Source organism: Ovis canadensis, chromosome 3 (assembly GCF_042477335.2).
Source record: "Ovis canadensis isolate MfBH-ARS-UI-01 breed Bighorn chromosome 3, ARS-UI_OviCan_v2, whole genome shotgun sequence".
NCBI classification, from domain to species: domain Eukaryota; kingdom Metazoa; phylum Chordata; class Mammalia; order Artiodactyla; family Bovidae; genus Ovis; species Ovis canadensis.
The window spans coordinates 215,573,585-215,601,547 of NC_091247.1; the positions used below are offsets into that span (position 1 = coordinate 215,573,585).

At 48.9% G+C, this 27,963-nt stretch overlaps 2 protein-coding genes and 1 non-coding gene across 8 annotated transcripts; 1 reads left to right on the top strand and 2 right to left on the bottom strand.

Moving 5' to 3' along the window:
- Window positions 1-1,225: 1,225 nt before the first annotated feature.
- NCAPD2 (non-SMC condensin I complex subunit D2) lies at window positions 1,226-26,553 on the bottom strand. 5 transcript variants are annotated; one of them, XM_069585864.1, is made up of 32 exons: window positions 25,747-26,553; window positions 24,868-25,017; window positions 17,951-18,026; window positions 17,628-17,686; window positions 16,977-17,158; window positions 16,521-16,663; window positions 14,718-14,845; window positions 14,522-14,645; window positions 13,362-13,509; window positions 12,190-12,387; window positions 11,735-11,869; window positions 11,553-11,640; window positions 11,276-11,456; window positions 10,691-10,815; window positions 9,950-10,183; window positions 9,484-9,658; window positions 8,867-8,951; window positions 7,197-7,330; window positions 6,741-6,873; window positions 6,569-6,653; window positions 6,329-6,493; window positions 5,554-5,723; window positions 4,723-4,834; window positions 4,526-4,649; window positions 4,287-4,442; window positions 3,785-3,962; window positions 3,607-3,701; window positions 3,041-3,121; window positions 2,766-2,949; window positions 2,035-2,161; window positions 1,786-1,938; window positions 1,226-1,568 (listed from the first exon to the last, which is right to left on the bottom strand). In XM_069585864.1, exons 2-32 carry the CDS (start codon window positions 24,992-24,994, stop codon window positions 1,483-1,485), a joined length of 4,191 nt encoding a protein of 1,396 aa, XP_069441965.1. In that variant the 5' UTR covers window positions 24,995-25,017; window positions 25,747-26,553; the 3' UTR covers window positions 1,226-1,482. The 5 variants fall into 5 exon arrangements, with proteins under 5 accessions (XP_069441965.1, XP_069441964.1, XP_069441969.1 ...); XM_069585863.1 differs by having other exon boundaries at window positions 6,569-6,656; XM_069585868.1 differs by lacking the exons at window positions 24,868-25,017; window positions 25,747-26,553 and adding exons at window positions 21,087-21,161; window positions 21,452-21,632 and having other exon boundaries at window positions 6,569-6,656.
- On the bottom strand, window positions 17,234-17,555 carry LOC138438515 (small nucleolar RNA U85). The gene has a single exon (XR_011256437.1). It is a non-coding gene; the product is annotated as a small nucleolar RNA U85 (small nucleolar RNA).
- On the top strand, window positions 26,057-27,951 carry MRPL51 (mitochondrial ribosomal protein L51). 2 transcript variants are annotated; one of them, XM_069585871.1, is made up of 3 exons: window positions 26,057-26,459; window positions 26,926-27,036; window positions 27,457-27,951. In XM_069585871.1, exons 1-3 carry the CDS (start codon window positions 26,456-26,458, stop codon window positions 27,651-27,653), a joined length of 312 nt encoding a protein of 103 aa, XP_069441972.1. In that variant the 5' UTR covers window positions 26,057-26,455; the 3' UTR covers window positions 27,654-27,951. The 2 variants fall into 2 exon arrangements, with proteins under 2 accessions (XP_069441972.1, XP_069441971.1); XM_069585870.1 differs by having other exon boundaries at window positions 26,100-26,841.
- The last annotated feature ends 12 nt before the right edge of the window (window positions 27,952-27,963 follow it).

The window sequence follows — 27,963 nt, forward strand, 5'->3', positions numbered from 1 at the left end:
GTGCTGGGGGACAGAACTGGGGCCTCTTTGCTGGCCCAGCGTAACATGAGACCAGCCCCCTTCTCCAGCTGAAAAGCCTGTGGCTAAGTTTAGCCCAGCTGGTGATAACCTTTGCTTAAAAGGCAGAGAGCACGTGGTCCTGCACCCCGACTCCAGCGGTTCCTTCCCTTTCTGGGACTGTCTTCCTCCAATGTTTGCTGTGGCGGGTAGCCATCTGCATGGTCCACGCCCCAGGCTTTGCAAGAGCAGGGCCAGTGGGCACCTCATGGCGAGGGGTGGCGCCACACTGAGGAGCCTGCTGGGAAGTGGATGGGGCTTCCTCTCTAGCGCCAAGGACACAGTACTTTGCCTGAAGAGGGCCTTAGCAGGACCTCCCACCCCCGCCCTCCCACACTGCCCATAGCATGCCCTTTGCCACACGCCTGTCATTTCTCATTACTGCCCTTTGCTGAAAGGAGGGAGTTCAGTGCCCAGGGACCATGGACTGACGCAGTCTGCTGTTGTCATGACAGCAGAGACCAGTGTAGTCATGGCAGCAGCCACACTGCCTACAGTTCAGGTGACTCAGCAGAGAGGACCTGGGGAGTAGAAGGGGGTGGACAGGGCCTGCATCTAGGGGCTGACTTCCTGCAGACCCTATAACATTGCGAGGAAACCCTGGGGGACCGTCTCCAGAGACACTGTCTAGAGCTGGAGGGGACTCATGACCTGGTCTTCCATCAGCCCGGCCAGCTCAGTCACCTGTCTTTAGAGGGGCACGAGTGGGGGTGGGGGCAGGACAAAGCGAGCTGTTGGGCAGAGGGTTTCCCAACCCCAGCCCTCACTGGCTGACGCATCCTTTTTTTGTGGTGGGAACTGTCCTGTGCATTGTCAGATATTTAGCAACATCCCTGGCCTCTCTCTACCCACTGGCTGCTGGTAGCACCCCTCTCTGCTAGGTTGTGACGAAGAAATAGTCTCTAGAGGTTGCCAAATGTCTCCCAGAGGGTAAAATGGCCCCCAGATTGAGAAGTGTGGCTCTGGAGTCTAGGCGCTGCCTAATTCTACAAAGCAGAGCATCCTGCCACGTGCAGGGGGGAGGCTGGGGAGAGATGAGGCACTGAGGGGCTGGACACACATCAGACCCCTGGGCTCAGCGCCTCCCTCCGGACTAGCAACCCTCTGCTGCTGCCTGCCTCCGGGCTAGCGAGAAAGATGAGACAAAGACAAGCTTAGGAAAAACCTCTAAAACTATATAAAAATATTTATTCATTAGAAAACAAGAAAACTGACAAACACATATATATATATATACATTCCAAGGAAAGCAGCTCAACTCAGTTCAGTTGGCCTAGTTTAAGAGCAAAGCCTTACGTTATAATGACCACTTATGCATTAAAAAACCAAGGAGACAGGCAAACAAGTATTTTACAAAGGGAATGAATTCAGGGTCATTCTTTATAAGACACTTGCACAGCAGGGTTGGGATAGGCAAGGCTGCCCCTAGGACCTGTGCCTGTGAGCAGATGCCCGGCGGATGGGGGTGGTTTTCTTGGGTGTCTCATCTTCTGTCATCTCTGCTGACAGTTCTGTACAAAGAATTGGGGGAATAAGAAAAAGCTGAGTCACAAAGATGGTACGAAATAGGTCTCAGAGAACAAATGGGACAGTCCTAGACCACACTGCACAGGAAGATGACCTGGGGGTGGGGCCCACACAGCAGGACCTCGTCAAAAGCCCCCCACCCCTGGCACCCCCACTGGCCCCCACCCCACTCCTGCTGGGCTGGGTCTGGGAGCACCGCACCTTCGTCGCTGGATTCATCACTCGAGAAGACAATCCTGAGTTTCTTTCTTGAAGCTCGCTGCTGGGTGTTTGGATGCTGGTAGGTGGTACGGCGGGGCTTCGGCGTGACAAAGTTGTCTGAGGCTGTAGAAGCCACAGGCCGGTGCCGAGTGGCTACCAGAGGCAGAGGTGTGAGTCCAGAAGAAAAAAGGAACCTCTATCTGAGAGGAGGGCCCCGCCCAGACTCTCCCAAAGGGCGGCCCCACATACCAGCTGGCTGTTTTCTGGCTGACGGGGCTCTTTGGCTACTGCCTTGGCCAACCTCAAGTTCCTCTACTGCATCCAAACCTCTGGTGTGACAGGCCCGAAGCTTCTGCTCAAATTCATCTATTACAGCCTGGAGGGAAGAACAGATTAGAAACAGGCCTGGAATTTGTTATTTCTGTGACTAAAAAGAAGTAAGTCCATGAATAGAGATGGAGGGATCTTAAATGTGGATCACTAAAGCGAAGAACCCAAATGAGAAGAGCACACGCTCTGTGGTTCCAACAACATGACATCCTGTGCAAGGCGAAGCTGCCGTGACAGTAAAAGGGTCAGTGGTGGCAGGGCTGGCGGGGCGGGGTGAGCAGGGAGCAGAGGACGCTCAGGGCGGGGCGTCGGCTGTGAAGCACACACATCACCAGGAGTGAACCCTCCTGGAAATCACGCTCTCTGGGCAACGGGGATGTGTCAAGGCAGGTTCACAGATGCCCTGCGCGCCTGTGGCAGGGGACATGGGTAACTGGGGGTGCGAGGAATACTATAATTTTGCTTTGAACCTGAAATGGCCCTTAAGAAAGTCTCCTGAAGCAAAGAAAAAAAGAAACAATTGGAGACAGAAAGACCTGGTCTCAGGTCACCCGGTTACTTGGCTGCAGTCAGCTGGGGACTAAGTCAGAAACCTGGAGCCTCAGAACACCTGTGGGAGCTGCGGCCTGAAAGCTGCAGGCCCCGCGCACCTTGCCCTCAGGCTTGGCCCCACGCCGCAACTTGCCCACGATGGACAAAAAGGCGCTGAAGATGGACTCGTCAGAAAGCTTATCGCCAAAGCAGTCGAAATTGTCAAGCATCTTTCGGAGACCCCGCTCTGTGAGGGGCAGCTGAGACACGCAGTAGGCCAGGTCCCGGTACTGCCGCTCAGTCCTGCGGGCAGGGAAGGTGTGGTGAGGCTCAGCGGGACCCCCAAGGAAAGGGTCTCCTTCAGCCCCACGAACCCTCCAGGAAGGCAGCATACTGGGCCGTGCGGAAGCGCTGACATAGCTTCTCCACCAGGCTCTCAGTCTGCTTGTCCTTCGTGATGTAGGAGAGCAATTGCCTGCAGACAGAGACAGGATTCGGATGGACCACCTTGGGGGCAGGCCCGAGCCCACCACTGACACCTGCCCAGGCCCTCCCCGGCACCTGCCTTCTGTCGCCCTCCTGCCTCAGGGGCAGACTCTCCTCGGCCCTGGCCTGTCCCTCCTGCCCGCTCCCTCACCTCAGGGAAGGGTCCACCCCACCCTCCTGAGGAATTTACAGTGTGACTGGAAACTTAGAACAAAAGCAGCTGCCATCCAAAGAGTCCTATTTACATGCTTAGCATGTAAGCATGTGTTAGGACTTTTATTTTACTAAATCTTCTCAAGAACGGAGGAACAAGTATTTGGGGGCCTCATTTTACACAGGAGGAATACTACAGAGGCGGGTTGGTGCTGAAGTCCACACGGCTCAGAGCACCAGACTGGATATCACGAACAGGTCTGTGTGATTCCTGAGCCTGCTCTACGACAGAACAAATGCCCCAAGGCCCAGGGACTCTACTTCATGATGGTGTGGAAAGGCTCTTCCTCCACGCCTCCCTCGGGGGCTGACAGGCGGCTGATGATATCTGGAAGGAGGTTATAGATGGCATTCGCCTGTAAGAGAGAGAGTCAGGTCACAGAGACCAGCACACGACTGCCTGGTCCCTCGGCAGCAAGTCCTAAGCCATCCTACTCACCTTGTTGGAGAGCTCGTTGAAGAAGTTCTTGGCCAGAGCAGCGATCTGAGGGGCAGGGTCAATGAGCAGCACAGCCATCTCGCTCACCTGCCCCTTCACCTTCACCATGTCCTTCAGGATCAGGTGGGTCATCACCAGCGCGGCTGTTTTCCGCACGTGCTGAGAGGGGTCCCGGAGGCTAGGGATGAAATCTCACGGCATTAGGACCGGGACTGTGGGCGCACCTGATGGTGGCAGGGGGCCCTCAGTAGGGAGCCGCGGCCTCTTCTGACTGTACCGGTAGAGGCTGTCTAGAGCCGAGTTTGGAGGAAGAGGCCAAGCCTGGTGCCAAGGCTTTAGACGAGAGGCATCAATTCCTTTGGGTCACACCCAGACAGGGCATGCCCAGAGGTGGGAGGGAGCCCTAAAGACTGAGGGGACACAGTTCTGGGGATTCCCACACTGACTTCCCCACGGCCTCCAGGGCTGGTGGGGACCGAGACAGCGCTGGGAGGGGTCTCACCGAGCATACAGATGGGGTGTCCAGGGGTCCACCAGGTTGGGGAAACGGATGGCCAGATCCCCAGTAGCAATCATGAGGTTAGAGCGAACGATGGGGAGCGAGGACTTTTCTAACATGGTGAACAGAAGACGGAGCTGGGAGTCACAGAAAGTGGCACTAGAGGCAAAGAGAGGATCGTCAGGGGAAACCGCACCAGCCCCGACCCTCCTTGGGAAGGCAGTCTCCACCCTGGGGCCCACCTGATCATGCAGAACTTGCCCAGGGCGAGTGAAGCAGCTGTGGAGAGCTCTGGGTTGCTATAGAGACCAGGGTTGTTGCAGACTTTAAGCAGAAGTGGAACAAAGGCAGCCAGTGTCTGTTTGCCTGGTGAAGGAACAAGTCAAGGTGTGGGACGGGCTACCCAGCTGGGGAAGGCTCACCCAGCAGCCCTTCTCACCTTCCAGCAGCTCCAGCTCACAGATGCCACGGATGAGTTCTGCCTCGGTGTCATCAGCTGTGGCCCCGCCCAGCCCCATCTCCTCCTCCAAGGTGGATTCAGACTTTGAATTCTGATGGGAAAGCAGCCAGGGATCATGGGTGAGCAGACAGTTTTGATTCCAGCCTACCCTTCATTTCGCATGAATGGATCTGGGGAAGGGCAAATTCTGCAAAGCTGTTCACAGGCTTGTCACATGTATCTGAAGAGGAAGGACTCGTGAATTAAATAGGAAAAGTACTAGATCCCCTCCATTCGTGTCTAAAGTGGCCAGAGCATCCCGCATCTCTTCCGATTCATTCTCACAGCAGCATATAACTTCCTGGACAAAATAAACTGATGGAACCTGCCAGACAACAGCTCAAGGTCACAGAGAAGGTCGGACTTTACCCCACTGCTGCCGAGCTGTATCTCATTTGTCTGCCAGACATTACTGCCTCAAGTGGAGAGAACACAAGGTCCCATCAGGGGCCAGGCCCAGTCTCCAAGGCTGCCAGCAAGGCGGTGGGAGTGTGCAGGTTCTAGCAAACACTGCCTCGGGCACAGCCTGGATTTTATGCTGAGGCCCCTACCTCGATGCTCTGGATTTACCTAAAACACTTCCTGGGTGATCCATTTATGTTCTCACTAATCGTTTCCAGGGTATCAGGAGCAAGGAGGCAGAGCCTCCATGAGCTCAATGAACAGGAGAGAAGCAGAGCTCCCCAGAAGGAAACATAAAGGACCAAGGGCCAGAAGCAAGTCTGGGCGACACTTGGGGCAGGAATCCCAAAGCGCAGGCGCGCCACTCACCTTCTCCTTGGGCTCCTTCCGCTTGTGCTCCTGCTCCTCTCGCAGGACCCGGCGCCGACAGAGCTCTCCGCTCACGGCCTGCTCCAGGTGCACCAGCTGCTGCAGAGCCACGTCCCCGGCCAGGGACAGCAGGTTCATCAACAGGAAGGTGGGGAGCACGGGCGTCTCCTCTACAGGACAGGGGCAGGAAAGCAGGGGGAGAAAGGCCATCAAGTCTCATAGGCCCCCGCACTGTTTTCACTGACGGTCCCCTGGCTCACATGCTCTATACCCAGGCAAGGAGCAGGAGGGCTTCCCTGGTGGAGAACGGTAAACAATCCACCTGCCAATGCAGCAGACGCGGGTTTCCATCCCTGGTCCAGGAAGATCCCACATGCCTTGAAACAACTGGGCCCAGGTCGCACAGCTACTGAGCCTGTGCTCTAGAGCCTGGCAGCCACAGCCACTGAAGGCCTTGTGCCCTAGAGCCCACACTCCACACTAAGAGACGCCACTACCAGGAGAAGCACATGCGCCACAACTACAGAGTCATCCTCACTCACTGCAACTAGAGAAAAGCCCGCGCAGTTAAGACTGGGCACAGCCAAAAAGAAATAAAATTATTTTAAAACAGAAAAAAAGAAGCAAGACATGAGGGTGGAGGGCATGGTAGCAGTGACTGTGCAGCCTGCATGACAGAAAGGGACAGGGAGGGCTGAGGGGGTCGGCGTGGCTGCAGGAGGTGGTGGTGTCAGGGGCCGCTGCCATGGGCCCACCGCCCCTCTTGCCCACTTACGCGGGGCCTCCTGGTGGTCACTCTTCTCCAACTTCTCTAGGGCCTGCTTCGCGCAGTCCTGCAGTATCCGGGCGCAGATCACCTCGGGGCCCTCAGCCAGCTGGTAGATGAGGCCCACGGCTGCCTCCTTGAACGGGACCCAGAGCGGGTCTGGGTGGATGCTGCCTGCGCAGGAAGAGGGGGAAGCTGCCACCACAGACAGAGAGGCCCTTCTGCCCCAGGCTCTGCACGGCAGCTCACCTTTCGTGACCATCTCCCGCAGTCGCTCAAATAGGCGGTGCTCCTGGGGCAGCCGGAAGGGAGGGTGACGTTCGCCCACAGAAGGCTGCTGAGGGCAACGACGCGGGTGAGTGTCGAGGGTGGACAAGGGGACACCCACTCTCCCTAGTTTGGACGTTACCACCCCACGTGCCTTCCTCCTCTCCGAGATGTTGGCGATGGCGTGGCACACTTGCTGGGCCAACCTGTAGTCCGGTGGGAGCTTCTCGTCCAGACCTATATTCACCAGGGTGTCCAAGTTGCTTCCCACAATCTCTGGCTTTCCTCTAGGAGAAGAAGCCGTAGAGTTAAAGCCACTCAGACACCTCTGTGTGGGGACCACCACCAAGGAGCACAGGAGCCAGCTCCCTACTCAGGGCTTCGTGAGCCCTGGAGCACTGCGTGTGGGGCCGGCCCTCAGCATCCCTCACGCGCCACTGACCCCCTGCTGGGCGGGTTGGAACTGCACCGTCACTTGTTCTCCATTTAGGCGGCGACGCACATGCAGAGCTCAGCCAGGCCCGAGTGCTCTCACTGGAGCAGTAATAACGGTCCTCAGGGAACCTTTCTCTTCTCGCTCACCCCTTGGCCTGTCTGATGCGAGCCTCACCGTGCCATCATCCCAAGAAGCATGACGGAGCAGCAGCGCTCCAGAGGGGAGCAGGGCGCCTTCTCCGTTGCCTGCTCCCACAGCACCTGGGTCACTGCTGGGCTCAATTCATCCTTCTGCACAAACTCACAGATCTGGAGAGAAAAGAAAAAGGGCTCAGGCCCCAAAGTAACAATTCCCCTGACACCTGGTCTACCTCCTCTGAAGAGAACACTGAAAACCCGAAGTGGAGAGGAAGGAGGCAGCTGAAGATGTAAAGCTGGGGTCTGGGAGATACCCCCACCTCTGCTACTTTCTATTCTCCTGCCTGCCAACGTTTCTTTAGATGACGTGCTGAAACTGACCTTGCTGAGTTTGTGCACATCTATAGCCTGGACAACACTTTGTGGAGATTTCTAGTAGGTTTTCTCACTGCTACTGTCAACTCAATGTGTCCCAAATGGATGCCATCATCTTTGCCTTTTCATTTTGCCAGTGACACCACCACCAATGGTCTTCAAACCTCTGTCACCTAATTTTTAATGTGTCGGTCACTCATTCCACCTTTTCTCCTCTTTAAAATTTGTCTTCCATGAAATGCCACCCTATAGATGTTCCTCTCACCCCAGAAGTCCAGATCCCTGTCACTGCACACCCGCATCAGCCTCCAGGAACATTCCCGGCTTCGGCTCCCACCAGCCTGTGTGCTGTGCTCTCCCAGACGTCTGCTTCATCAGGCCACAGCATTGCTCACCAAGTACTGATAGAAACAGCTCTCTGCGGCCTGCGGTATGGGCTCCTGGCCAGTTGCTGCCCTGCGTGATCTCACGCCAGGAGCCTCCAGCAGGCTTTTCTTTTCCGCAGTGAGGAGAAAATGTGGCTGGTGGTGCTGCTCCTCCCAGTGGAGGCTCGTGGTCAGCACCATCTCTGCCTTAAGCCCCACCACCCAAACCCTTCAAAGTAGCTCTGTGGCACTGAAATGCTGGGGCCCCTGGCCAATAAGGTTCAAGTCCTAGATCCCACGGATCTTCCCAGTTCAGCTCCAACCCGTTTCCAGCTTCACTATCTTTTCCAGGTAACAATCTTGAGCCAGAACGCAATGGTCTTCCTTCTACAACACAGGCAGTGCTCTTGCTCGACTCTGTCTGAAATGTTTCCCCTCCTTTCTCGAATTCTCTAAATCTGATGCATCAAGATCCAAATCAAGTCCTGCCACCTTCAGGAAGCTCTGCCCTCGACTCTTCGACCTGACACTGCTCTCTTCTCTATTCGTCAACATAACGTACCAGGCAGGAGTATGTTTCCTGGAACTCTGACGCCTGAGATTGAATCTTAAACTTTGTCACTAACTGGCTGAAGTTAGCCCAGTTCTTCAAGCTCTCTCTACCTCAAGTTTCTTATTGGGAAATGTAGATAATAATACTGCCTCCTAGAGCAATTGTGAGGATGAAACATGTTAATATGAGCAGAGTGATTAAATTAGTGCCTGGCATAATGTGTTATATTACTATTGCTACAATAACTGTTACCTATACCACTTAACTATCTGCTGCATTGCTCTAAAATGTTTTATGTTTTTTGGCTCCCAACTAGAGTTGAAAGCAAGTAATCCTATATTTCTTTGAGGGGCTGAGTACACCATAATCTCACTAATATTTGCCGAATGAGTAAGTGGAAGTGAGCATATTTACGATTTCCTCAAGACACTGAATGGTTCCAACTGAGGCGTCCACTAGCAGCAGAGAGACACTGTGAATCAAAGTCTGGGCCTTGGCTCTGTGGGAACAGCAGAGATCAGGGGTCATTAAAAGACGGAGAAGCTGAACCTGGCAAATAGGTTATTAGGCAATCCCGCCAGCGTCAAACAATAAACAACTGTTTCAAATACACAAAGAGAACAAACTAGTAGTCACCAGTAGGGAGAGGGTAGGGGAGTGGCAATATACCGGGTAGGGGACTAAGAGGACAAACTATCCTGGATAAAATAAGCTATAAGGATGCACTGTGCAACATGGGGAATAGTTTATAACTAAAACAATATAACCTTTAAGGACTGTGAATCACTACAATGTACACTTGTAACTTATATATATAATGTTGTATTATATTTCAATAAAAAGAAACAAAAATAAACCAAATAACTGCTTAGGTTGGGTCTCACTCCCCCAGTCCATCACAGACCTACTGCCTCTGGGTCTAGAAGTCCCCTAGGAGGAGCCCACTCCCTGGCCTCCCCTCAGGAGACTAGACACCTCCTGGGAGAGGCTGACTTCAGGGTAGTTCGCAAAGGCCAATGCAGCCCGTGTACCTGGCGGAGTCCCCCTTGGGTTTGAGATAAAGTTGGCGGTAGGCATTAAGCACAGCATCCCGGACGCCAGGCTCCTTTGACCAGATGAGAGGCAGCATGCGGCGCACCCCAAACAGGGCCTGGGGTACCCCAAATTGGAACACCATCACAAAGAATTCAATCACCTCCTGCACCACTGAGAGGACAGACACAAATGTCACCTATCAGCGCGGCGAAACGCCCCAACACTTAAAAACAGAATCTCTCTTAATGTAGCAACATGAGAGGAGACACCCTCCCCATTTCTCCTGAGGACCCCACCTCCCTCCAGTGCCCTGTCAAATGCTATATGCACACTCAACAGGGCTACAGCAGGCAAATGGAAGTAGAGAATCTGGGCCCTTCAAAAGAGCAGACGGACATCAATCAAATACGGACAAGACGGGTCCTTCCAGCCCTGGCCTCTGTGGCGGGGATGCTGGCACACCTGTAGTTGTGTGTTCGTACATCATCTTGCTGATGATGCCAATGGCCTTGGTGATCTGCAGGGAGAAGCTGTGGGCATCCTGCAGGTACTGCACCAGCAACTCCTGCTTCACCAGCTCATCGCTGCGTTCCTCAGGCTCTGACCCACTGGGCTTGTCCTTACAGCCAGTCTCTCCTGGGCCCAAGTTCCCTGCAGCCGCCTGGGGATTCTCCTCCTGGGTGGGAGCTGCTGGGCCTAGAATTAGGGAATTACAGGATAGTTTTTGTTCAAGGGTATATGGGGAAACCCAACAGTTTTAAACATCCACGAGTATGTGTTTCTACCATAGGAAAGTTTTGTTTTGTTATGCTATGTGGCTTGCAGGATCTTAGTTCCCTAACCAGGGATCAAACCCATGCCCCCTGCAATGGAAATGTGGAGTCCTGACCACTGGATTGCCAGGGAACTCCCAATAGGAAAGTATAAATTTAGAATTCAGTCTAAAATATCTTGGTTCATTTCCCAGAAAAGATTTCTTGAGTCGTCTATGGCTTGAAATACCCTTCCACTCCCTGTGACTATGGATCTCAGGCCTGGGGGTTGCTTCCATTCCCAAGCAGACACACTGCAGACCACCCCCCCACCCCCGGCCTCTTTCAGTGCCAGGCTATGAGTCACGTCCGTGTCTGACATAAAGTCAATGGGCCATGAATACTAGCTGAAGTGTCTTGTTTGCTGACTGAAGAAGGAAAAGGAATTTACCTTTGAAGATGGCTCCTAAGAGGCTGAGGAACCTGGTCTCCTCTGAGTCTTCCGGGTCCACATGACAGAAGGGTTCAGACTCCCGAAAGTGGCCTATGGCTTCTTGAGTGAGGATGATGGCCTGCCTGACAGAACACGGCCTATCACCCATCCTGCCTCCTTGAGAGTGGCACCGCGGCCTGTGTCAGAGGCCTAGCTCATGAATGCACCGAGAACCCAGACCTTCCAGTGGAGAACTCTGCCACTTATGTAAAAAGGGGTCGGGGCGGGGGGGGAGGCGGTGGTGATGAAGGTAAGTTTGACTGTGTGACTAAATATTATCTCTAGAAGGAGGCACTTAACCACTACTGTTGCTGCTCCCATGGGAAGGGAACTACATGGCTAGAGAGCAGGCTCGGAAGAGATTTTTCATTAAAAAAAAAATGTATCATTAAAGAATGTATACATGTGTTCCTCTGCTGCACAGCAGAAATTAGTGCAACACTGCCAATCAACTATATTTCAATTAAAAACATGTATATAGTTTCCCAAAGGTAAACTCTACACCTAATAGGTCACGAGAGAATACTGCATTCTTTCCCATACTTGTAACTAGCTTTGGCTAGCAACTGACGGATGCGTCCTTCCACCTCCTCGGGGGTCTCTGTCTCAGCAACGCCCTCAGACATCCCCTCTCCTTCCTGGGGAAGCGTCAGCAGCTGCTGCAGGGTAGCTTTCAACTCTGGCAGCATGGCCTCCCACTCCTCAGCGGGGTCTAGCTCTGCGGCTGAACGAGAAGGTTTCACTTAGACTCTTGCCTTGAGCTCCCCGCTGCGGGGAAAAGGGTGTCAAGGTTGAAAGCTCCCCCACAGACCCTACTCACAAGGCGCTGTGGCTCGCCTCTGGGCCCTCATCTCTTGTAATTTCTGGGTCTCCTTCTGCAGTGGTCCAGCAAGGTCAGTGTCACTAAGCTACCAAGAAACAATGAATATCAGGGCCATCGACTCATGGAATTTCACCTGTTTCCATTTAATCCCTCTTCTGGGTGGACCAAGGGCTACGTACCTTGCAGGAAAAGGGATTATTGGCAAGAAAGCTGGCAAGCAGTTGGATGGCGCTTTTACAGACCAGCACCGACTTGTCTGCCAGACGCCCCACAGCTAAGGCCACCACTGCCTGGAAACGCGTCAGGGGCAGAGCCTGTCAGGAGCAGGAGGAGAGGATCAGCTCCCAGCCCACACTGGCCATAACGTCAAGATGATGGTGAAGTGCACTCTACATGTGCAAGCCATTCATCTGAGGAAACTTTTCTACGGGATGTGAACAGTTCGGGAATACTGTATTAAGGCAGTGTAGTTCTTTGAATGGAGCCAGAATCCTTGTTCCTGACAGAGGAGGACCTTTACTACTGGCAGTGAAATCCTGAATTGTAGACTCTTCTTTGACACAGCTACTTTCCTTTTTGCTTCGGCCTGCATAGAGGGGTTCTGTGGATCTCTGTCACGTCAACGGCCACTCACCTTCTGCTGGACAATTCGGGTGAAGAGCTGCAAAACGCGGCTGCGCACAAAGGAGTTGACGTCGTGGCAATGGGCCTGCAAGGTGTCCAGGAACTGGTCCCGGGTGTCCCGGGACGCCACCTCCAGCTGATCCCCGCTCAGGACCTGCAGCACCATCTCCGCCATGGCCGCCAGCACAGCATTGCGCATCACGTAATTCTGAGGGAGAGCGAGGCTGGTGGGGGCTCTGCACCCCACACCGACTGTCCTTGCCCTAAACTCCTATGCTGCTCAGCATCGGGACCTCAGTTCCCTGACCAGGGATAGAACCCGCACCCCCCTGCACTGGAAGCTTGGCATTCATCCTGAGGTCACTGGAAAAAGCTGAATGCCAAAAGGGCCTTGACTGCTCCGAAGAGAATTTAGGGACGAAACAAATAAGAGCCCAGAGCAGTACCCCTCACTATCCCCTCCATGCAAGGAGATAGCCATGGTGGCAGCTGAATGTGAAATCACATCCACCCACCAATACATGTTTCAGAAGCATTAATTACCACCTTGCTTCTGAGGCCTCAAAGCCTTTGATCCTTACTAATAACACTGTCTTCCCTCACAATCCCCTTCCCACAATTCACTGACAGAGAAACAGCAATCAGCCCTAGGCCTGACCATGTGCACTGCAGAATCTGATGGGAGAACAGTTTAGGGTTTTTGCAACGCCAAGAGCCAGAGAATGGGATCTTGCAATCTAAAGTCATGGTATCAATACATTAGGTAAATGAGCAGATTATCGTGGTTCTTAACATTCACTGAGGAGAGCTAATACCAGGTTTGGGAAGGAGCCAGGTCAACACTGAGGATAAGAGAACTGAGAGAGGTGATATGGGAGCATCTGAGAGCCAGGTGGCAGGAACGGGCTTCATCCTGCAGAATGGGTGGACCCAGAACCACAGCTGAGTCTCTCACTGACTTAAGCTATGGAACTGTCATCTCTCTACCAGTTTGGGATGAAACCAGTGTGATACTGACATGGCCCTTTAATTCAATAAACTTCATCTGCTTCTCTACAGGAAGGAACTGCCACAGTGATAAGCCAAGACAATTTGACTTCATGTGAAAGTTACTACCTTCATGTTAAGAAAGAGCCTTTCAACAATGGACTCACAACCCACACTGACCAAGGGACCACCTACCTCTCCATCCAAATGGTCTAGCAGAATGCACATGCTGGACATCAGGATGGCTGGGATGCGCTCTGCTAGTTCTGTCAGGAAGGCCGCAAAACCCTTTGCCCCAGTAGGGTCCCGACTCAGCTCCTGGGGACACTTCTGTCCAATCTCTCTACACAGGGGAATAAACACAGCCAGAGCAGCGTAACCTAATCACTTAGGTCCTGGCAAGAATTAAGCTGGCATCTAACATCTGAAGGGGGCTTCCCTGGTGGGTCAGATGTAAAGAATTGAGAGGGTAACTGAGGAAGGCCAGAAGTCCCCAAGCAGCAGGAGGAAATAAACTGCCAGCGGCAGACTTTTTTCCCCTTCTCTACAACAAAATTAAAAGAGGCTTCTAACAACACCTGGTTCTGCCTTGAGCTAACCAATTTTTCTTATGGAAATATTCTTCTTAAGCCATGTTAATGAAATGATGTATTTGCTTTGGAATCTGCCTTTCTTCAAAATAGTTCCGCCTAAGACTAACCTTTTTTTTCTCTTCTCAAACCTTGGGCTGATAATGGCTCAACAAACCAGTATTCATGTCAATTGTTTTATGGCTGGGGATGACACACTTTGTGCCGCCCTATCTCAAAAATGCATATTGTGGGAGAGGGGCCTGGTGAAACTACCTCAGCCTTGAGGAGTCTCTCTTATCTGATTAGCAGCTTGCTAACAGACACAAAATGCCTTGCTAAAAACCAGCAACAGGGCACTATTTCTGTCCTCTTTTGATGTCTATGTCAGAAGTTTTCTCTTTCTCTATTATACTTTAATAAAACTTTGCTACACAAAAAGCTCCAAGTAGTCAAGCCTCCAGAGGTCACGAATTCTGGTCCAACATACAGCTTGCAGCAGCAACCTTTCAGAATCTGCCTGCCAATGCAGAAGTTCAATTCCTGGGCTGGGAAGAACCCCTAGAGTAGGAAATGGCAACCCACTCCAGTATTCTTGCCAGGGACATCCTGTGGACAGATGAGCCTGGCTGGCTACAATCCATAGGGTCGCAAGGAGCTTGACATGACTTAACAGCTAAACAACAACATCTGAAGGAATGCAGTGTTACACAGAGAATTTATCTCCAATATTCCTCTTCTCTCTGAGGAAAATGAGAATTAGAAACGTAGAGAAGGCAGGGTCACCTTACGATCTCTCCTACAATGCTCTTCATTCCGTAATCAGTTGCCCAAAGACTCACAGCCGCCACCAGGATGGATGCCAGGTGCTCAAAGTGCTGTAGCATCTGTATAATCTTCACAGTGGCACCTGTGGAGTCCTGCACATGAGCCATGACCCTGGGCCTCGGGAAGGGGTGGGGAAAAGGAAGGGCCGACTCACTCAGCATGTGGTTGTAACGTGTCAAAGCTACACCCAGCAGGTGCGTTACGGCTTCTCGGGTAGGGCGGTTCTTCTGGTGACTAATGGTGGGGTTCTCCAGGAGGCGGTAGCAGCAGCCAGTAACCAAGCTGAGAAAAGAAGATTGAGATGATGACATCAGTGGTCTGGACTCAATTATACTGCCCTTGCTCATTCATTCTATCTCTGCTGCTGCAGTCAGGGTCTTCTAGTTCCCTATACTCTATCGCCTTCTGCATCTAGTTGCTTTGCTGACTGCCATGTAGGTACTCATACATGTAGGTACATGTAGGTCAACAGTTATGATGATGTCTGCATAGAAGCTGAATATATGATAAAGTCAGACAAAATCACTGATGACTTCTCAATGTTGAATGGCCAACTCAGTCCTCATCTTGGCTGAACTTTCGGCTGCATCTGACACAGCTGGTCACTCCCTTTCCCTTGAAACATGCCTCATCTGGCAGGAGCCCGGCTCCTCTCTGTTTCTTAGCTGGTTCCTCCTCAAATCACTCTCCTGATGCTGGAGTACCCCGAGGTAGTCCTCAGATTTCTGCTCTCTTCTAGCTATGCTTACTGATTTACTGATCTCATTCAGTCTCATGGCTACAAACACCATTTATATAAACACATCACATTCCCAAATGTGCGCTCAAGCTCAGCTCTCTCTCCCTTACTACTTCACTTTGTACATTTCACACCCGAAAGTGACATTACTTGGATGTCTTAACAGGCACCTCCAACTTTCTACACCCAAAGCAGAACTTGCTACTTTCCCCCCCAAACAGACTCCCACAGGCTTTGTTATCTCAGTTACCGGCAGCTCCATTTTTTTCAAATGCTCAACCCAGAACCCCAGGTGAGTCATCCTCAACCACACCCTCCCTCCAACCTCTAATCTGCCAGCTCATCCTATAGACTCTCCTTAAGGAACAAATACAGACTGCACCCACGGCTCCCCATCTCCACTCCCTCTTGGGTCTAATCTCATGCCCAAGTCACTGCCACAGCCTCCTAGCTGCTCTCCCGTTTTCCTCCTTTCCCGTCAGTCTGTTTTGACACAATAGCCAGAGTGACCTTGATAGGGCAGCCAGACCACCTCACTGCCCTGCTCGGAACCCCGAGGGGCCCCACCTCACGCTGATGGGGAAGTCACCATGATGGCCTACGGGGACCTGCAGTTGGCTCCCCTGCTCCGACCTCAGCTCAACCCTCACCTTGTCTCAGCTGTCGCTCTGGCCCCAGCACTGTTATCTGGGCCTGCTCAGCACATTCCCTCCTTGGTACCTATTTCCCGCCCTTGCTCTGCCTCCAGCTCTCCTCATGGCTCTCATTACCTCCTTGAAGGCTTTGCTCAAATGTCACCACCTCAAAAAGTCTTGCTAGAGCCACTGATACAAATTACAGCCATTTCCCATTACACTTCCCACCCCTTCTGTTTTTCTCCACAGTAATCAACCTGAAAGCATACTATATATTTTGCTTATTTAAAAAAATTGTCTTCTGCTCTAAAATACAAACTCTTAAGAGAGCGGAAATGCTGGTTTTCAATACATTTAATGATACCAGCCACGTACCTAGGAGATTCTCTGTAAATACCATTACGTGATTGAATAAAGCTATTTCTAACCTTTGTTGTCTACTTCTGAACAATTCAACATAACTGGCACATGTCTATGTATTACAGACAGAACTGCAGCATGAAATGAAGCATTTCAAAAGCATCTCTAACACCAGAGTCCTCATTCCTCACGGCCAGCATCCCCTGGCGCAATCACCACCCACCTGACAAACTCCTCTTCGATTATTGAGTGGTTCCACAAGTGACGGATGTCCAACTGGAGCAGCTGTGTTAAAAGCTGAAGAATTGGTTGCCTCTCTTCCTCCCAGTCAAAGCCATGAGTTGCCTTGGCCCGGGATTTCCTACCCTAAAAAAGGATGCATTTGGGGAAAAAAAGAGGGAGAAAAGAGGATTACAATCTGTTAGTCTGAGTGCCCAAGCTATCCAGTATCAAGACAAGGTAGAAGGTAAGACAGAAGGATTATAAGTTTCAAAATATAAAAGAGCTGCTTCTCAGCAAAAGATACACTGTGATACTTCTGAGTACCTTCTAATAAACTTTAAACAAGGACCAAGGGCAGAAAGGGAAAGGATTCTCAGAATCACTGACTTCCATCTTTCCCACCAACTCCTCCATCTCCCCAGACCCCTTATTAAGTGAGCCAGGAACACCAAATTACCTTCCCGCCTAGCTCCAGGTTCATGAGACCCGTCTGGCTGCTCATGGTCTCAAAGGACTCCAAGAGGCGTATCAGAGCATAGCAGTTCATCTTGAGGGCGTTCAGGTGGGCACTTCTGTCTGACACACTCAGAGCTGCATCATCCAAGACGGCAGGGAGCTCCTGGGAGTGGCGGGACACCACTGCAAAGGGCAGGATCTGGGGTCAGTTCCACTCGCTCTCCTCACACCACCCAACTTCAAAGCCCCAGCCCTTGCAGCCATCAGATTACCAAAGATCTGTGTCTCATCTCTCAGTGGCCACAGCACAGGCCAAGTCCTCTGGACCCCTGCCCCTGATGTCCCAAGCACGCCCTATCCCTACTCTCTCACTCGTTACCCCACGTTCTCTCTGGCAACGGGAAGAACAGCCTCCATTGACGAGAGGCAGCCCACAAGTAGGAAGAATGTTGTCGGTCTGCCCTTACAGTGAACACACATTGCTCTGTATCGCCCACCAAGATTACAGACCTAGTAGGTCAGGGGTCCCGGGCTTAGCCAAACCAACTGATTCACCACAGCCTTGATATCATCACATGGCTGATAAAACGCAAGAAACAGCAAACAAACAGCAACATACACCTTCCATCCCCTACCCCCTTCCCATAAACACCTTTTATGAGGAATTCCAGTGTGTCTTCCTTGAGGCCAGGGTCTATACTTCGAAAGTGACTATGAGGGAAAGAAAGTGCCGGGGGTGAGCCAGGAAACTGCGGAGCCCATTCTAACAGTTCAGATCAAACCTGAGGAGCCTAATGCTTATAAAAACATGTGAAATCACAGTGGCGAGCTGGGGTAAATGCTCATGAGCAGAAACATCAGCACCCAGAACCAAGTATCAGTGAACTATAATATGGAATTTCTGGACTAACATGCAAAGTTAGGGCAAATAGCCACCAGTTCTTTTTAAAGTACCAGAGGCACTACTTTACTTACTGCAGAATGCTGTAGATGGTATCAAAGTGCTCTAGCACAGCCAGGGGCCCCTGAGCTCGAAAGGCAGTCTGAAAAGCTGTAAAGGTGAAAGAAACTTATCAGTACAGAGGGGAGAGGCATTTCTGGTTAATTCTGTTCAAGACAGAAGAAAAAATGGAGTTAACTGATTTTCTTGGTAGAATCACTAAAGGACACAGTTCATTTCAATGTAACCTATTATAATAACACCTGACATTTTGTCCTGTTTTATCAAAACAATTGAGTTTTATTATTCCATCTCTGAGTGAGATGAAGCAAATAGTACTGTGTCTATTTTGTGGCAGAAGAAATGAAATGTCAGAGTAGTTTTGTGACTTGTCCAACTTACTAATGAATACAAACTCAGAATCTTTTTAGATTCTGAAATAAAAAAAGTAGAAAAAACAACAGAGTTCCTGTATTCTTCACCCAGACAATGGTCTTGTTTTACTATAAGGAACTATTCTAAACCAAAAAACGAACATTAACTAAATGCTAATGACTAACCTACAGAGCTTGAGTTTTGCCAGCTGTTCTAATTCTATCCTTTTCCCAGGCCAGGAGTCCACCTAGAACACCACAGTGCATTTAGCCATCATACCTCCTTACTTTCCCGATCTTTGTCTTTGACGCTTGAAGTGTTGTTTGCCAGTTATTCTATAGAACGTTCCTCACTGGGTTTGTCTGCTAGTTCGTCATGATTAGGTTGAGGTCATGTGCTTTTGGCTAGATCACTGAGAAAGGGAGGTTGTGTCCTTCAACCATTATACCCAGAAGGACATGATGCCTTATTACTGGCAATGTTAACTGATCAGTCAGTAGGGTTCACCAGGTGTCTCCACTGCAGTTACTGTTTTCCCTTTTGCAACTAGTAAGTATCTTGTGTAGGGAGATACTTTGCAACTATGCAAACATTCTGTTTCTCACTACATTCTGCCCCCTAATTTAAGCAACAATGGATGACTCTCACCTGCCACAAAGATTACTTTTATTAAGTGGTGATTTGTCTATCATTCCTTTTATATTTACTAATGGGAATGCCACTGTGAGTATGAGCTTTTCTTTCCCTTTAATACATATGTATTCAATTATTTATGTGAGAATGGGCTCTTGAATGTTTTGTTTATTCTGTGTTTTAATCCATTCCTATTACTTTTCTTTTGTTGTTCAGACTGTCCCGTACTTGACCACTAGGAGCTCCTTCCACCCAGACTGCGAAATGCGGGACATACATGTGTGTAGGTATAAATGGACATACCTCTGTATCTATTTTCACTTCTGCTACTGCTAAGTCGCTTCAGTCGTGTCCGACTCTGTGTGACCCCACAGATGGCAGCCCACCAGGCTCCCCCGTCCCTGGGATTCTCCAGGCAAGAACACTGGAGTGGGCTGCCATTTCCTTCTCCAATGCATGAAAGTGAAAAGTGAAAGGGAAGTCGCTCAGTCGTGTCCGACTCTTCACGACCCCATGGACTGCAGCCTACCAGGCTCCTCCACCCATGGGATTTTCCAGGCAAGAGTACTCTACTGTATATTAAAAACATAAGTTCATTTATGTATTTGCTTAATCCTAGTATACACATGTAACAGTTTCAGAACTGCTAACCCATACCCCTTTAAAAAACAAATTTACTAACTACCTGCGCTAATTGTGTAAAGCTTTCATATATAGCTCACAGTCAAAATGCTGGCTTTCCTAGTTACTTAGTTCTCTAGTCCTTTAGTGTGTTCTGTCAAACATTTGCAATACACTTAGGTTCATTTGCTACCATAGACCTGCTTTGATTTACCATGGGGCTACATTTGGAAAATCTGCTATAAATTGAAAACATTGTTAAATCAAAAATCTATAACGGACTTTTGGACTCGGAGAGGGAGAGGGTGGGATGATTTGGGAGAATGACATTCTAACATGTACACTATCATGCAAGAATTGAATCGCCAGTCTATGTCTGACGCAGGATGCAGCATGCTTGGGGCTGGTGCTTGGGGATGACCCAGAGAGATGTTATGGGGAGGGAGGTGGGAGGGGGGGTTCATGTTTGGGAACGCATGTAAGAATTAAAGATTTTAAAATTTAAAAAATAAAAAACTAAAAAAAAAAAAAAAAATCTAATAGTACCTAACCTACTGAATACCACAGCTTAGCCTAGTCTACCTTAAACATGCTCAGAACACTTACAACAGCCTACAGTTGGGGGCAAAAACCACATAGTACAAAGCCTGTTTTATAATAAAGTCGTGAATATTTCTTGTAATTTACTGAATGCTATACTTCCTCAAAGTGAAAGGCAGAATGGCTGTCGGTAGAGGATGGCTTTAAGAGTACAGGCTGTCTACCCTGGTGATTATGTGGCGGTCTGGGAGCTGCAACTGCTGCTGCTGCTGTCCAGTGTGATGAGAGTGCTGTTGTTGCTGTTTAGTCACTCAATCGTGCCTGACTCTTTTGCAACCCCATGGACTGTAGCACAAACGGTTCCTGTTCATGGGATTTCCCAGGCAAGAAAACTGGAATGGGTTGTCATTTCCTTCTCCAGGGGATCTTCTCCACCCAGGGATCAAACCGGAGTCTCCTGCACTAGCAGAAGGATTCTTCACTGCTGAGCCACTGGGGAAACCTGGTAGCCTTGTATGGAGCCCTGTATGGAGTTAATTTTTGAAACAAGTTGTAGATCTAGCTCTTTCTGTGGCTGGGGAGGGAAACAATTCTGTCAAAATCTTTTCTGCGGCACCAAGTTGGTTTGCCTGGAAAGTAAAGCTTGAACCTGTACTCCATTATCACTGCTGGCTCGCTAACCTGATTCATCACATTAGTGTTATGTTGTCCAACTATGACCTGGAACTTTGCAATGTTTAACAAACTATTTTATTTCCCCAACTCCTACTGACTCCTTACACTATACTCACAGCATATCCTTCCCTTTATATGTTTTCTGACCCTTTGCCTCTCTTCCTTTAGTAGATGACTGTTTTCTACTTTACCCAAAAGAATGAGACCCAAAGTAATCCTCTCAGTCAACAAATCATTCTGCCAATACCTTCCCACTTTGCTTCAGTCTCCAGTGGAAAGATTTTGTTCCAACGCTAAGCTATTCTCACTGCCTTGCCAAAGTCTTACCTCCTTTCTCTCACCTCTGATTTCATCCTTTCCAGGGAACACTCTCTTTCTGACAACATGCTCAGGCCCCCACTTCTTTAAAACAAACAATACAAAAACAATCAATGCCTTTGAGTTTGCTCTCATGTCCCATTAAAATCTATATAATCTTTCTCAATTCCCTGAAACCTAGTTTCTGAGATTGATGAATCTAACAGCTATTCTTTCAAAGATTACCTGTTACCTACTTTTTAGTACATTCATTGATTCTCTCCATTCACACCCCCCTTTTCTTCTCCGAAGCATCACCCACTGATGTAGTCTAGTTACACTGCTTACATTTATACTCGGCTTGAACATTTACTAGACTAAGTTACTTAGCTTACCAAGTCTCAGTTTGTTCTTTTGTAAATTGGGAATAATAACAGATCATATCTCATAGGGCTTTTCAGAATTTTTTGGTAAACATTAAGCAAGATGATCCATGTGAAGCAGTCAGGATAATACTTGGCACACAATGTAACTCAGTACTTGTAAGCCATCTCCCATTCTTACAAACCTCCTTCTGTAATCTAGAAAATACAGTAAAGTGAAAATGAGAAAGAAACAAACACTGTTAACATCTGGCTAATTTTTCAGTTTATCTTCTATGCATACTATTTTGACTGTTGAGGTCATATCACATATTCATTTCTGTTCTGCTTTTGAAAACTTATAAACGTGGCTTGAAAAAACATACAACCATGCCAACTATTCTCATCTCAGGACTTCAAGTAGGCCCTTAGTAAGCCTTTTACAAGTTCCCAGGCCTATCTGCTTTCTTCTAGGCATTATTTTGCACCTTTTCTCCACCCATAACAGAACAGAATCAGATAGAAGAGAACCTCCAGCTGCGCCACACTCTGTCTTTACCGGCAGGCACTATCCGCATCTGGGTCCATACGCTCTACTTTCTGCTGCACTGCCATGGATAAACCGTCCTTGCTCTAATAAAACCATCTCCTCCCCCTACCCCCATCACAGACTCTCTGACCCCCTAAAGGATACTTCTCCAACAATCCTTCCTCCCTTTCCCTCCTGCATCATCAACTTTCCCCTCCCAGATTATTCCCATTCAGCAGGCAGGCACGCATGCGTGCTCAGTCACTTCAGTCATGTTCGACTTTCTGCAACCCCATGAACTGTACCCTGCTGGGCTCCTCTGTCCATGCGATTTCCCAGGCAAGAATATTGGAGTGGGTTGTCATTTCCTCCTCCAGGGGATCTTCCTTGGCCCAGGGATGGAAGCCAAGTCTCTTATACCTCCTGTGTAGGCAGGTGGGTTCTTTACCACTAGGACCACCTAGGAAGCCCCACATTCAGCATAAACACATGTAACATTGCTCATCTTGAGGGAAAAAAAAACAAAAAACTAAATCCTCCCTTGACCCTGTTCGCCCCTCTAGCTACACCCTATTTCTCTGCTACTCCTTAAAGCAAAAAAAAAAAAACCCCACAAACGAACAAACAGAAAGGCTTATCTAAACCTACCATCTCTAATTACCTCTCTCATCCCGCTTTCTCACAAATGTATTCCAATCAGGCTTTTGACCCTACCATTCTGAAATAGTGTTCATCAAGGTTACCAGCAAGTGCCACGTTGCTAAGTCTAGGATTAAACGTGCAGCTGATCTCTCCTTTCCCTTTTCAAACGTCTCTTAATTTAGCTTCCACTTAGCATCTCTGCTCACTTTCTGCCTCAGTGACGGGCCCTTAATTTCTTTTATTGGTTCTTTCTTATCTTTCCAGCCTTCAAATGTTGGACTGTCTTAGGTCTTATGTCTGAAACTGCTTTTCTTCTTCAACTCAATCTCATGGCTTTAAACACCCTCTATATGTTGAATATTAAACCCCAAATATGTATCAATAGTTGGCACCTCTCCCCTGAACTCCATAAGCATATAACCAACAGTCTAAACCTTTTCCTTTCCTACACTGCCCCATCTCAGTAGATGACAACTCCATTCTTCTAGGTGCTCAAGTCAAACAGCCTTATAATCATCCTCGGTTCTGCTTTTTCTAACCCTGTAAATCTAATCCACTCCATCAACAATCCTGTTGACTCTAGTTTCAAAATTTATGCAGAATCTAACGTTTTATGATAACCTCTGTGCTATCACCTCAAGCAAGCTCCCGGGTATTATTTCATTAGCCTCTGAATTAGCCCCCGCTTCTTCCCTTGCCCCTTACAGTCTCTGCTCAACACAGTAGACACTCTTTGTGATGCTATGGACTACAGTCCACCATGCTCCTCTGTCCATGGAATTCTCCAGGCAAGAATATTGGCATGGGTAGCCATTCTTTTCTCCAGGGCAATCTTCTTGACCCAGGGATAGAACTTGGGTCTCCTGCATTGCAGGCAGATTCTTTATGTCTGAGCCACCAAATGTCCATCTGAGGATCTTCTTAAGAAATGGATTTTCTGATTCAGCAGTTTGGGGATGGGTTTTTATCTTGCATTTCTAATAAGCTCGTAAATCATGATAAGCTCCTAACTAATACTAATGCTCCTGAAGACCACATTTTGAAGTTCAAGACTCTAGAATAATCTGTATTACTTCCCACCTGACCTCTTTTTTCCTAGCATACTCCCCTCCAACCACACTGTCATTTTCCCACCTCAGGGGCTCGGACTGGCGTTTCCTGACTGCCCTTCCTTTGGAATCTGCATAGTTAATGTCCTCACTTGTAAGGTCTCTGCTTAAATGTCACCTATCAGCAAGTCTTTTCTGATCATCCAACATAAAATGCCAATCTATAATGCACACTGTATTCTTTTTCTATCTTTAAAAATTTTTCTCCTTGGTATTTACAATTTATTTATTACTTGTTGAAAGCCGTGAGAGAAACACTTTTGACATCTTGTCTATTTACTACTGTATCCCCAGTTGAAGAGAACACTTCCTGGCAAACAGCATTATCACCAGTAAATACTTGAATAAATTAAATGATCTGATTATGAGTTATTTACAGAACTTATATTTAGGGTTCTAAATGCCAAAAGCAATGCAATTGTTATAAAAGATAGAAAAATCCCTTTCTCTACCTCTGCTCATCAGAGCAAGGAGCTGTCATCTGGTAACACTAACGGAAAGGCCAAGAAGAGACAAGCTGCAGTTATATCATCGAGCTGCTTGATAATGAATGAACCCTACTTGCTGTGGGCAATAACAGACTTAATCTCTACTCTCTGTAACTCTCCAAAGCAATCTAACTGATACAAGACACTTCCAAGCAGTACAGTGACATTATGCATGGGGTCTTGTTGATAATTGCAGGAACTGTCTGCGGTCATCTATAGGTTTCAGTGTGTAACTGAACTACACATATATTGTACAGTATTGCTACTGCGCACATATGCTTTTTTCCATCATTGCACATTCCTGGAAATGTGATCTACTCTGAAAAACTATTACCTGAAACAGGTCAGGTCAAGTCTCAGACATTCTAGGAGACATCTTCTCCTATAATTCTTAAAACCACCACGACTCTATTCTGGCATATGGTAAGAGGTAAACATCAAAAATTAAATTCTCCCCAAAGGCTAATCATATACACCAGAACTGTTTATTGTGTACCTTAGAGAAAGTGGTTAATGAATATATCCTTCATGTAACACAACACTACACAGAAAACAGAAAGTAACAGAAAAGACATGTCTCTCACCCCCATGGAGCTTAGTGGTGTAGTGGAACAGACAATAGAATCAGATGCCGGTGATTGTTCTGAAGTGCTAGTCACAGTGGCAGCTATGGAGTCTTACCTTTAAGGTGCGATGGAAGATGTCTGATGGACAGTACCTCTTGCACGACATACTGATTCACCCCTCCACTTTTCAACAACTCCTCTGGGGATAAGGGCAGATGGAATTCCCATACTTGGGGAGACATCTTTCTCCCAATGGCTCACAGGGCTGGAGGCCAAACAGCAAACAAGTCAGGGTCTACATCTAAAGGCTATCTTTTTAATCTGCTTCTTTTACTCTCCTCCTCGAATATGCATGCTTTTTAGTTTTGCATCAAGCTAATAACATTATCTTAAAGGATGTGATTAACCCTGGACTTGAACTGAACTCTAACTGTGACTCTGACACTTGGTTACTTAACCCCCTGGGCTTCATCTGTAAAACAGGATTACTGACCTCTGACTACAAAGTTGCTCTCAGGATTAAAGGAATCAAGGGATATTAAAATATTTAAATAACTGTAAAGTGGCATATCAATGCGTTAAGTTAGCACTGTTATTTCTGTTTTTATGAGAAAACTTCTTAAGTATATAGAGAGGTCTCATCTAAGACCAGTGTGAGCTGATGGGTTTCCTGTCTCCAGAATGACAGAACATTAATATTTACTATTTGTTTACTCTATGCCAGGTTCCATTAGGCTACTCGAATGTCATACCTGGTCTAAGTCTCCAAAATGCCCATTGTATGGAGTCCATAGTAATTTGGTCCCATTTACAGATGAGGAAATTGAAACTAAGGAACGTTAAGCGATTTGCCCAAATTCCACTGAGGATCTATGGCTGTTTGCATCACGTTGTACCACAAGGACACATCTACTAACCCTACAGTCTAATACCGCATCTCACTGCCGGATGCGATTTTCCCGGCCTCTCTTCCCCGCTCCCCAGAACACCACACCTTACAAGATAGCTTCACCCGCCGTTCCTCCAACTCGCGTCGTGGGGCTGGAATTAAAAAAAAAAACCACACCAAAAACCAAAAAAACTCCACGGAGGGCACAATATGCACCAATCTGCGAGGCAGCACCCCCGCGGGGAGAGAAACCGGCCAATACACGCCAGGCAGAGGAAAACACCCGCCACCAAGCCCCGCGCGGCGCGGGCAAAGCCACAAAAGTGGAGTTCAAATCTCAACGGTCGCAAGGGACCCAATCGCGACGCTCGCTGCAGAGACCGGCCAATCAGAGCGCAGGAGCCGGAATGCACGAGGAGGGCGGGACTTAGATTCCAGCTCCCTCCCCCACCCCCGCCGCACTCGCGGCCGCCTTCTTCCCTACAAAGTCCTTTTTTTTCCGCGGTGCCTGCTGGAGGAGTCGAGTTCCTAGCTGAGCAGTGGCCGTGCCCCTGGGACAGTGACCCATTCAGTCACCCCCGAGACAGGAGCCGACAGTTAGAAGGCTTAGGCTCTAGTCCATCTTCCGCCATCTCGTCTGCTTTGTGACGTCCAGCAGTTCACTCCCTCAGCCTCAGATTTCCTCCCTGGTCGAATCGGGGGAATAAAAACAGCTATAGCGCAAAACTGCTGTGGGGCACGGAGAAAGGAAGCTCTGGGCTCCGGGTTCTGGACCTTCATCTCCCTCAGTTGAGGGAAGCCCAAGAAAACAAGAATGGGTGAATTTTCTTGCTTGAAGTTCATTTTGGGGACTCCCTAAACAAGTAGACAGCACCCTCCGCTCTTCTAGCGCATTAAAGACTTCCGGCGGGCAGAACGGAAGCGGCAGGGCGGGGCTTGTGGCTGGGAAAGGAGGGGCTGGGAGGGGCCTTGAGCCCAGAGCTACCTGGGTAAAATCCAAGATGGCTGCATGCAGTTAGTACTCGTGTGACCCCAGCGGAGAAGGTTGTTTATCTCCTGGAAGGCCACGTCTAGCCCTCCCTATAGTGCTCGTGCAGTATTGCAGGGGAGAGACGAGAGCAATGGCAGGGAGCCTCTCTTGGGTGGCAGGCAGGGGCTTATGGGGCCTGGTGCCGCTGGCCTGCAGAAGTTTCTTTCTGGGTAAGTAAGTGGCTGATGCAGGACACCCTGAGAGCTGCTTCTCGTAAGCGGCTCAGATTCATTCTCTTTCTTTCCCATCCATAGGTGTTCCCAGATTGTTCCATGTAAGGGTCACCCTCCCGCCCCCTAAAGTGATTGATCGTTGGAACGAGAAGAGGGCGATGTTCGGGGTATATGACAATATCGGGATCCTGGGTAAGACTTGACTCCATGGTGCAGAATTTCAGAATGGCAGTTATGCCGTAACGACTGTTTTTTCACCTGTGTGAAAATGGTACCTTGTTGGCTAGTAAGAACACTTATCTGGCAGTTTACCTGGCACTCTTCTGTGTCCCCTGCATGCATTTAACACATTTAATCCTCATAACCTTTCTCCTTTGCAGGTGAGGAACTTCAGGCACAGGGAGGTTAGGTAGTTTTTACAAAGCTAATACGTGGCAGTGGCAGAATTTGTACCCCAAGCAGTCTTGCTCCAGAATCTGTGCTCTTTATACTGTAGCCTGACTGTCGTGTCTGTAGGTGCTGCTGAGGGTAATGCAGCTGTTGGTGAGGGCTTAGCTGGTGGAGGTTGGGTTCTCTCAGATTGGAACTAATGCCTTCTGTCACATTACACAGGAAATTTTGAAAAGCACCCCAAAGAATTGATCAAGGGCCCCGTGTGGCTTCGAGGCTGGAAGGGGAATGAACTGCAGCGTTGTATTCGAAAGAAGAGAATGGTAGGAAATCGGATGTTCGTTGATGACCTGCACAACCTGAACAAACGCATCAGCTTTCTCTACAAACGCTTTAATCGACATGGGAAGCACCGGTAGAAGAAAAAGCTGGGAACTGTGGAAGAAGCATGTCTATCACCAGAGAGAAGGGAAAAGTACTTTGCCTTATGAGGAAGGGGATTTGAATGCTCTCAGTGATAACGCAGGACTCATTTGTAATCCATTATCCACAACTTTAGTTTCCTCTAGATGCTAGTTTTACTCATTTATGCAAGGAGGAAGTGGAATTCATCCCTAAGTCTTACAGTTTTACCTTTGGACTTCACCATTTGCCCTTGCAGTCTAGCCATACCTGTGGTGTTCAAAAAAATAAAAAAATCATTGTTGGCGCTTTTGATATTTGGCCCTT

Excerpts from the sequence above, each read along its gene's own strand:
- NCAPD2 (XM_069585863.1), bottom strand. The coding sequence starts at position 24,994 with ATGTCTCCCCAAGTATGGGAATTCCATCTGCCCTTATCCCCAGAGGAG. Across the intron at positions 10,184-10,690 it reads CTTAGGAGCCATCTTCAAAG|GCCCAGCAGCTCCCACCCAG; the intron begins GTAAATTCCTTT and ends CCCTAATTCTAG. Across the intron at positions 3,702-3,784 it reads TCAACGAGCTCTCCAACAAG|GCGAATGCCATCTATAACCT; the intron begins GTGAGTAGGATG and ends TCTCTCTTACAG.
- MRPL51 (XM_069585870.1), top strand. The coding sequence starts at position 26,763 with ATGGCAGGGAGCCTCTCTTGGGTGGCAGGCAGGGGCTTATGGGGCCTG. Across the intron at positions 26,842-26,925 it reads CTGCAGAAGTTTCTTTCTGG|GTGTTCCCAGATTGTTCCAT; the intron begins GTAAGTAAGTGG and ends TCCCATCCATAG. Across the intron at positions 27,037-27,456 it reads TGACAATATCGGGATCCTGG|GAAATTTTGAAAAGCACCCC; the intron begins GTAAGACTTGAC and ends CACATTACACAG.